This window comes from Copadichromis virginalis, linkage group LG22 (genome assembly GCF_057382275.1).
Source record: "Copadichromis virginalis isolate Kocher_CV1m ecotype Utaka linkage group LG22, C_Virginalis_male_GT1.1, whole genome shotgun sequence".
NCBI lineage: Eukaryota > Metazoa > Chordata > Actinopteri > Cichliformes > Cichlidae > Copadichromis > Copadichromis virginalis.
In genome coordinates, this window is record NC_140638.1 from 11,911,239 (window position 1) to 11,921,833 (window position 10,595).

At 40.8% G+C, this 10,595-nt stretch overlaps 1 protein-coding gene across 2 annotated transcripts; it reads left to right on the top strand.

Annotated features, from left to right (window-relative positions):
* Positions 1-790: 790 nt before the first annotated feature.
* csnk2b (casein kinase 2, beta polypeptide) lies at positions 791-10,140 on the top strand. Of its 2 annotated transcripts, none has more exons than XM_085446032.1 (7): positions 791-934; positions 1,584-1,665; positions 2,986-3,088; positions 3,704-3,819; positions 5,253-5,328; positions 5,740-5,929; positions 7,991-10,140. In XM_085446032.1, exons 2-7 carry the CDS (start codon positions 1,594-1,596, stop codon positions 8,079-8,081), a joined length of 648 nt encoding a protein of 215 aa, XP_085302158.1. In that variant the 5' UTR covers positions 791-934; positions 1,584-1,593; the 3' UTR covers positions 8,082-10,140. The 2 variants fall into 2 exon arrangements, with proteins under 2 accessions (XP_085302158.1, XP_085302157.1); XM_085446031.1 differs by lacking the exon at positions 791-934 and adding an exon at positions 1,026-1,109.
* Positions 10,141-10,595: the final 455 nt, after the last annotated feature.

Genomic DNA, 10,595 nt, shown 5'->3' on the forward strand with positions numbered 1-10,595 from the left:
AGGGGCAACCAATCAGGATGAACTCACAGGCTACACTAAGGCCCAGCATAAAATAAGCTGAAGGTCAGGACAGTAGCTCCACTTTAATTAAATTTAATAACTGTACATGAACGGCTCTTGTTGAGATAAATGTACAAGGTGCAGGTTACTTGTACTTTTATCTCGACATGAGATTATTTTTGATGGTGGTTAATGAATGATTTGAAAGAACAATCATCTGAAGTTGAAGCTTTTTTTCTTTTTTCCTTTTTCTTTATATTTACTATGATTCAATCTCACTTTTAAGCCATAATACAAACAATGGTTATCCAGAAGAAAACATTTATTTGTAAATTTTAATTGTGCTTTCTTTAAAATTTCTAGGTCCAAGTTTCATGACAAACATTTTAATGTTTAGTCATTACTTCATTGGGAGTCACAATAAGTTCAGAAATGAGTACGTACATGAGAGAGACCGATCATGTTGGTGGGGTGTGGAGACAAAGAGAGGAAAGGCTGAGATGGTTTGGACATATGCAGGAGGAGCATATATGAATTGCTGGACATTATATCCAGCAATTCATGGATATAATGTCAAAGGAGAATTCTAGGGATAGGGATGAGAATAATATGGAAGTTGATGTATTCATTAGTAGATGGTTATCAGAAAAAAACTTTGAACGGGCCATATTTTATATACTTTTATAAATTATTATAGAGAGACAGGATGGAAAAGAGGGCTAACAAACAGCTTTTTCACGAACATGCAGTACCGGGACTGAACAGTGAGCGGCAGCACCGATAAGTCTTGAACCTTCCGACGGCAGACCGGAGGAAGAGGAAGAGCGTAACCTACGGGGTGAACTGGGAGGTGGTGTCCATCTTATTTACACCCGTGAGATTGCTAAATTGTTGATCTGTTGATTTCTTCGGGATTGTTAAAGCTGAAAGCCGGGTAAGTTAGCATTGTTACGCATATCAGTCCATTGAGCCGTTTGAGCGCAGAGGCAGAAGAGCCACGGCAGACCCCCGCTCCGGGGCCTGAAGTCGTACCAGGCGCCATATTGACGCTCTTCTGGTTTTAGCTTAGCATGCTAGCGTTACCCGGCACGCAGGACTACAGCATACATGTAAGGCCGGATTTAGCCCATTGTTTTGTTATTCATTAGACGTGTTTTTGACAGAAAATCTGCGCTAAATGTGATAAAGCAAACTTTAAAAGTTACCCTAACGACAGGGAGAAGGTAATACCTGTTAGCTGGCTTAGCCTTTACAGATCTTGAGCAGCGACTGTTACTGATATACTTTTATGATCTTTTCACAAGAAAAGGTTAATAAATGACTAACAAACAATCCAGTTGGGCGAAAGTATCGGTTAAATCTGTTATTTAGTGAGTGAACGCTTAGTGTTGCATTCATAGCGTTATCGAAAAAACAAGAAATGGCCCATTATTTTCCAGGGGTTAGCATCAATGCTAATCAGGTGCTCACACCAGATGAACAGCTTCTTTTTGTGCCGCGTTAAACCAGACCTAGCTACTGTAATATGAAGCTGTTGAATGTTGGCTTTTTCCCCACTCATAATTTACTGTTTCGTTTTTCAGGTCTTCAGAGATGAGCAGTTCAGAAGAGGTTTCATGGATCTCCTGGTTCTGTGGGCTGCGGGGGAATGAGTTTTTCTGTGAGGTGAGGAACCAAGGCGGACATATTTTTACAACACATGAGTGTCGGGGTTATTTGTGATATAAGGCCATGCATGGTTTGGAGACAGAGAAGTGGCAGAGTAGCAGTTGCTAAGATTATCACGAAAAAGAGCAAGGATGGACAGGGATAGAAATTAGCTAGTGCACATGCCCTGTATTTTACCCTTATGTTTTTTATCTTCTACCAATATTCCACTGTATAAATACCCACCACCTTTATATTTATGAATACCCAGTAATTCTATCTTCTAAACTATGCTCTAATGTTTTATTTCTTATTTTGTCTGTACTTTTTGGGGTTGTTTGTATTCTGTTATATATACGGTAGCCTTTTATCTTATATCTTATGTTTTAACCTTGTTGTGAAGCACTTTGGTGTGCCTTCGGTTTTAAATGTGCTACATCAGGGAGGGCTCAGATTGAGTGGTGTGGGAACAAAGTGAGACAGGTGATGCTGAGATGGTTTAGACATGTGCGGAGGAGGGATAGTGGATATGCTGGACAAAGGATGTTGAAGATGTAGCTGGCAGGCAGGAGGAAAAGAGGAAGACCACAGAGCAAGTTCATGGATGTTTTGAAGGAGGACATGCAGAGGGATGGTGTGAATGAGGAAGATGTTAGGGATAGGATGAGATGCAGACTGATGATTCAATGAAATAACATTTCTGTTACCAAAAGAGGAAAAATTCAGATTTCTTTAGAGTAAAGTGATGGAGACCTTCAAAAAAACTCCTGCTTATCAAATTTATTACAGCTACCTGGTGTACAGTTGGGTTTTCTCCCAGCAGTTTCTAAACTGGAGAAAGGCAACATCCTACGTGTGCATTTCTGGACTTAGAGTACACATCTTGTGTGTAGATGTGTAATAATTCAAATATTTTGTGCAGAAATGCTAAAATGTGTAAAAACAAAAAACTATGAAAAAGTTAAAAATATCAATAACACAGTAATAGTAATAAATTAGCAAAAAATGTCTGGGTCAGTCACTGTAAGGGTTAAACAGTTCATACTCCTGTCTTGATGGATCCTCAATCACCCAGGTAAGGAAATCCCAGAAAGTGATTTCTGTTCATGAGGTGCGTTGTCAGTTGGAGAAATGTTTTATCACACATCCAGCTTCGTGAAGAAATCGGAGGATCTGTTTCAAACCGAACAAGTCATTTTGAGGATTGTTAAAATATTTTTCCTGCTGAAAACGCTACGATCAGATGAACAGAATCAACTTTCAGGGAGTTCTGTTCCTACAGCTACTTGATTCCTCATGGATTGAAATGAGTCTGATTTGTGGTTTCTCCAACGACAGGTGGATGAAGACTACATCCAGGACAAATTCAACCTAACTGGGCTCAATGAGCAGGTTCCACACTACCGCCAGGCTCTAGACATGATCCTGGACCTTGAGCCAGGTCTGTATGTTGCATTCCTGACTCATTGTTCTCAGTTTTAAGTAAATAAGGTATGTCAGTGTTTGCTTATGTGACACATTTGCCAAAAAAGCAAAAGATCCCCAGTTTGATCCCGGAAAGAGACACAAACCCCTCTGGGGTTGTATCACCAATCTGGCCTAAAAATCTGCCAAACAAAACATGAGGAGCTGCCTGCTGTGGCGAGTGGAAAGTCGCTTTATTGTTTGTTGTCTGTATGCAGAAGTATTACTGTTTATCACCTCCCATCTGCAGCAGACATCAGGAAGTAAGACTAAAAGAGCTGCGAGTGTTTCATGTCTGTGACATCTCCTGAGCTTTTAATGTGTTCCTTCTGTCATTAACAAATAATGAGAGGGGACATTTGATCTCGGCTTTCTTTTGATTTGAGGTGCTTTGTGCAGGTTTCCTCTCTCTTTTCAAACTTGCTCAGAACATCTTTGTTTCATGCTCTTTTATTGCTGGAGCACCTTTAGAAAACCATAATGTGTCCCAGTCTCTCTGTTTTATTCCCAGCGTTTCCTTTTCCTCTGATAAATTTATGTTTTTTCCAACTGTCAAAAGCGTGAGTAGTTTCCCTGTTTCTGATTTCTTTAGATGAGGAGCTTGAGGACAATCCCAACCAGAGCGACCTGATTGAGCAGGCTGCTGAGATGCTGTACGGCCTCATCCATGCACGCTACATCCTCACTAACCGAGGCATTGCACAGATGGTAGGTGCCAAAAATCCACCAGTTCTGTCTCTACATGTTGTTTGAGTCAGATTTTACTCCACTCGTAATGGAGTAAAGTGTTGTTGAGATGTGAATGTCTCATACGTGGTAATCAGGATAGTTGTACTTAAATTATAATCTTGTGTGTGTGTGTGTGTGTGTGTGTGTGGGGGGGGAGAACAGCTCTCACAGCTCTCACAGCTATAAAGTCCTGACTGAAATAATGTCCAGTGTGGCAGCAGAGGGTGGGTTCATCCCTCAGAGGAAGATAAAAGTGGACATGAAAAGCTGTCTGTCTGAGGGAACGGCATAAAATGCAAAATCTTTCAGCTTCACTGCTTTTTACTGCTGAAAACAAATCATTCATCTGCTTCCTATGGTGCTGATAGAAAAAGTAAAGACCGTGTTTTCTTTATTCTTTTCCTCCTCCACACTGTCATAACGGCGTATTTTTTCCTGTTTATTAGTCATTATCGTCTACTTTATGTAGGAAAAACGATTAAATGTGTTCAAAATGCAAAATGACAGTATTACATTTTTACGACCATGTTCAACAAACTGACAACAACAACATGTGCATAGGAAAACAAAACACAAAATTTGCACAGCTCTCCTGTGCAAAGTTCACATGGTTTCATGCTACACCAGTGTGAGAACAGCAATACTGCTAGTCCAGTGTGTTAACTTCCTAGTAGAGGCCGTTGTGCTCCATGCAGACAGGTCCTTGTGGTGCAGATGCATCTAAAGCAGACTGTTTCCTGCTGTGGGCTACATGTGAAAAAGCACAACTGTGGAAAATGTTCCAGCCTGATTCTCTGGAAACATCAAGATGTTTATGTGGAAAAACTGCTTTATTAAAGTTTATCATGTGCACATTTTGCCTGAACAGTTGTCAGTAGTTCCTGGAGGTTCGCGTTTTAAGGTAAAAGTTTTTTTATTTTTGAAACATATAGAATAAAGTGCAGCTTTTACTTTAAAGGCAACCCTTCTCCTTCTCCAGTTTGCGTCACAATTTTCACTGTTTCCGTACAGCTCGAACTGCAGCAGCACGCTTGATGTTTTTCTTTAGTGACAGATTTGCGTCTCTGGGACTTGATCAATCATTTTCCCTACAATTGCCATCAGCTAACCACAAAAGGTCGGAGAATACAAATTTTTCCACTCACGATCGGTCTCTAGTTTCTGTGACGAAGCCTGAATCACTTGATCCTGTAATGCAACGCATCCAAAATGGCAAACAAGAGTCCATTCAATATTGTCTGCTTGCTTTTTTTTAATCTTTAGCACAGTCACCCATTAATTTCAGTCATGTTAAAATTTCCTCAGGTTCAAATGTTGTTTTCCACACAGCAGGATATGAATTAACCCAGGATTGTGGAGCTACCTTCTGTTCATATATTAACTCTTTATTGGGCTCATTTCTGCTTGCTCAGCTGGAGAAGTATCAGCAGGGAGACTTTGGCTACTGCCCCCGGGTCTATTGTGAGAATCAGCCTATGCTTCCTATTGGTGAGTAAACTGATGTGAATGCCCTCATGCATGCGTTAAACAGTTACCCAAGGATTACCACAAGGTGGCAGACAGCTTTCACGAGTGACTAAAAGTTTGCTCTTCCCTGCCTTGCATGTCTCTCCTCGATGCAGCGAAGTTAGTCAGGAACTCTTCATGGGTGTGATATTTAGTTTTGGGGAAATTTGTTTTGTTTGCTTGTTTGTTTTTAAATCTGTGATTAAAAGGCACAGCAGCTGTATCTGGCTGGCTGTGCCAATCAGTACAAAACAAATGCTATTTGTTTTTATTGAATCTAGATTTTCCTGCAGGTGAGGATAACTTTGATCCACAAGGGATTGTTTGCCAATTATCTCGGGTGTCTTGATCTCATACTTAAATGGGTTTCTTCCTCTTCCACACTTCTCACAGGCCTGTCAGACATCCCAGGAGAGGCCATGGTGAAGCTGTACTGCCCCAAATGTATGGATGTCTACACACCCAAGTCCTCCAGGCATCACCACACAGATGGAGCTTATTTTGGCACCGGGTTCCCCCACATGCTGTTCATGGTTCATCCCGAGTACAGGCCCAAGAGGCCTGCCAACCAGTTTGTTCCAAGGTTAGCGTTGATATTCAGCTGTAAAGATTCCGAGCACTAAATCCACCTCCTGCTGATGTTCATAGGCAGATTTGTTGAAAATTTGTAACTGATTATTTTGATTTTGTTTTCATTTTAGTTCTGCTTTTTCTTAGTTTCCATAGTGATATTGGCTTAGCTTCTTTCACTTTTTAGTGTTTTAAATACATGCTTTATTATTATTATTATTATTATTATTATTATTATTATTATTATTATTATTTTAATTTTAATTTTAAAGTGTCAGGGCCCAAAATATGTGAAGTTCAGAACTGCACAATAATATGGCTTAATATAAACACTAGAGATGCCCCCATTGCAGTTTTCTCTGACAATTCAGATTTTCCTCAGTGTGAGCAGCTGATTAAGATTTTCTTTCAAAGAACAATAACAGTGCACCAGATTTACTGAACAAAACAAATATCTGTTACTTCTTTCATGTTTATAACATCATCAGATAAGACAGGATCCACCCTTTTTTTTTTTTTTTTTTTTCATAATTTTTTCAGTAACTGCTTTGATTCTTTGCTCATACTGAGGCTCGTACTGAGCCTGCTGCCTTGTGTCTCTCATTAGCTTTAGCTTTAGCTGTTTTTCTGTCGTTGGCTCATTAGGTTTGTTGTTCCAGCTGTTTTCTTTGGTTTGATTTCCCTCATGGTTTACATTACCAAGCTTTTGCCTTCACTCACTTCCATGCTAACAACATATTATCTAGCTCTGACTATTTGCCTGTGCGTGCATAAAACACAGCAGCTCGTTATCGGTCGTATGGGATGCCGTCCCAGATGGACAACACTGGAAATGTATGTTCCTGTTTGTTTCCATAGAAAGAGTGGGTGTGGTTAATGCCGAAAAGGTTTAGTCTCTCTGTGTTTGTGAATACCTGCTGCATCTCTTGGTAGATTAGCAGCAGATTAGCGTGGTTGTCCACTAATCCTGTGCCTGCCCTTGGAGACCATTGTCTGCATGCTGTACTGTTTACCGTAACCAGGGTGCAGTGTTAAGAAGAATATGTTGTCCCTTCGGCTGCTGTGGAGACTGCAGCCCGTTTCTATGTTCTCGTGCTGCTTTTTGTGATATTTATTTATATTTACTCTGATGTCATTCTCTTTGCCATTTAAGCCCATTTGTTAATGGTTTAACCTGTTGGACTGTGTGTCTCTGTGTGTTACACAGTCCCATTCCTTTGATGCATAGACAAAGACATATGCAAACAGACACACACACAGCTGGTTATTTGAGCTATGAAGTCAGGCGGTAACTTTGACTTTGACATGTTTGCTTACTCTTCCTATTTGTGTTACGGTCCTCTGCGCTGTGAACGTCACACAGCCTGACTTCAGGGCTCTCATATTGAGTTGTTTTGTTTAAATCCATCAGTTCATCTAACCAGCTAGCCTAGGAGTGTCAAAAATAAGACCTGTGGGACAGAATTGGCCTAGCAAAGATTCCAATCTGGCCCACTGGACAGCTTTAAAACAAGTGCATAGAATTTTACTTTACTGTAGAAATTACTTTTGTTTTTCAAAATTGCATTGCATTAAACATGGCATTATTAAAGTATTTTAAATAAATCTCAGGGATTAAATATTTAAATGTCCATTTAAGTTCAGAGTGGGCTGTATGTGGCCCACAATGTAAAATAAGTTTGACATCCCTGAGCTTGTCCCTAGTGCTCGAAACTGGACATACATTTCATTTGATTTGCCTCCACTGTCACCTTCTGACGTTAGTTCTTGTTCTCCCTGCTGTTGGTCATTAGTCACAAAAATACTCATCAAGTTGATATTTGCACAAGTATAATGTTTGTTTTTATTTTATTTCAAATGTACTTACGTGCACAGGCTGACTAGATGGCAACGATTGCACATCCTTTCCTGGATCCTGTGTCAATACGCTGTGATGTCTGTTTGTATTACATAGAACACAGTCAGGGTGGTGTGATGTTTGTCATCAAATGTCAGCGCCGTCTCCCTTTAAAGAAAATGCATGACTGATCAGTCTAAACATTGTCATCATCTTTTTCTTCTTCTTCCTCTTCAGGCTTTATGGGTTCAAGATCCACCCGATGGCCTACCAGCTGCAGCTGCAAGCCGCCTCAAGCTTCAAGAGCCCCGTCAAGGCTATCCGCTAGAGCGCCCAGGACTGAGGGGGGAGAGAGAGAAGCCAGAGAGGAAAGAGTTATTATAGGATGGAGAGGGGTCACCTGCATTTTTCAAAGCTCTTCATGTGCCCCCTCCTCACCCTGAAGAAGACTGTATTATTTTGATTTAGATTAGGGCAAATGAAAAGATCTTTTCTTTTTTTTTCCCTTTGAGTGTGAGCGAGAGAAAAAATGCACAGCCATGATCTTAAAGACAAACACACATTTGGTTTTCAGACGTTCCTTACCAAACTCCTCCGTGCCAAAAACAGAAGGCAAGCTAAGAGGAAGCCGAACATGGCGGGGGGGCGGGGGCTCTGTTCAATCGCATTGTGAGCACAGAGGAGGGAGTTATGTCGTCGGTGGATGACACCAGAGTACGATCAGTGTATTTGTGTATTTGGCACAGTTTGGTAAAGGTGGTGGTAAAACCTTCTGTCATTCGATGCCTCGTCTCCACCGTTAGTCCCACCTAACCCCGATGGAGGCTGGCACTCGCAGAGACAGTTTTATTTCCCCCTCCCTTTTTTGATTTGTAAAATTTGGCCCATCGTTGTTAAATTTGCCTTAAAGTAGAGAGAAACACCCGAGCTGTTTCTGTCCTTTCGAGTGTCTGATTTTTCTCTTTCTTTCCGTGGTTAGAGGAGATGAACTAGAAATAGGTCAAATGAGACAATTTATGAATCGTCAGATAATTGTAACAAGTTGGTGTCTTTTCTCCAGCTGTCTGTGCGTGTGTCAAACAACAACACCCTCCTCTACCCATCACGTCCTGCAGAAGCAGGTTTGTACTGTCACCCACCCCTCCCTCCCGTGTAGCTTCATCTCTGATACAGAAACAGCCGAATATTCTGGATAGTGTGGAAATTTGCTTTCTGGCAGTGATTAGATTAGAAGATCGATATCGCTCATGCTTTTATGGTAAATATGAAGCAAATACTGGCAGACGGTTAGCTTAAACTCAATAAGGAAGCAGGTATCCTGGCTCTGTTCTAGTGGTTACAGATCAGCAACAAAGCTGAGTCTGCTCAGATTATATAAATCCTCATTAAGTGTGCGGTTGTGTGCCAGTTTCAACCCATGTAAAGTCCACTGGAGTTCCAGGTTTTCACCACGACGAGCAGTTTGCACCTTAATAAACAGACGTTACTGTGCGAGCTTAAGTTTGTTTCAATCAGAACAAAAACCAGAAGAATAATGACTAGCAGTGTGAAGTGTGACGTCCAGTGTGCTGATACCAGTGTGTTACTTCAAATGAGCTTATTCAGGCTTTCAAAAGGGTCAAGTAAAAGACAACAGTATTTAGATGGTATATATTTTTCAGTTTGCAGGTAAAGTTTCACGTAATTCCTCTTCAGACTGCTCACCTGTACTGGCATTGAATTATGTTACTCTCATTTCATAAAGTCTGAATAAGCCTCATTAGACACACACACACAACTAAGTCAGTGAACAACGGCGCACTTTTTGAACACATTTTGCCACGAAGAGAGTAGTAATAATGCTAAAGGATGCTTTTTTTTTTTTTTCTTCATGCAGAGCTGGTGTATCACAAGGTGCTGATGAGAGGTTTAAAAAGGCCAAATTCTCTTTACATTGTTTAACAAACTAGATGCCCATAGGTGGATTTGTTGCTGCCAAACAGAGCCAAGCTAGGGCTTCGTAGTCTCGGAAGAGCTTTCCTGTCTGTAGCTTTAGATTTAACATGAACATGAGATATCAGTCTTCTCATCTCAAACTGCCTGGGCCTCAGAAGTTCAGCTCACTCCACCACAGCACCGTCTTTCTTTTCTTGTTTATGTTTGGGCTCGGAGGCAGGTGGCGTCTCCTAAACAGTGGGGGCACACACTCGGCGGCGCTCCCTCCACTCCTGTCTTATGTTGGTATGACTGCGATAGATTTTTGCTTTTGGATTTCATGATACAAGAGAAACGTATTTATGTGTCCAGATTTTAACTAATTGTTTGTCTGTGTTGTTGTATTCTTTCTGCTACTGTGGACGGGTGAGCAGGATTCAGAATTCTCAATAAACTTCTATTTTCTTTTCATATTCTTCTGTCCTCCTTTTTATTATTATTTAGCACTAAAGTTTTCTGGCCACTCAGAGTCAGTAGAGAGTCCTCTTCTTCATCTTTTCATCCACTTAAAGCAGCCAGATGAATTTATAAGATTATGCAGAGTGACTGTAAACTAACTGAATTGTGCTTGAGGTTGGAGCTAATGAGGTGTTTTCCCTCAGTGATGGAGGTAGGGCTGGATGTCTTGCTTCTGGGTGTGGTTCTGGTGCCATTTCACATGACTGAACAACAGCTGCAGTGGTCTAACACAAGCAGAAAACAATTATTTCATGGAAAAAGTCATAAGATCTCAGTCATGCTTCTGTGGTTATTCTTAAATTAACTTTTAGGGACATGGAAAAATCGTATTTGGAGTTAGAAGTGAGTAAAACACATCTTTTAGTCTGAAAACATTCAGTATGCACACTCGGGGTAAGTTGAAAAGACA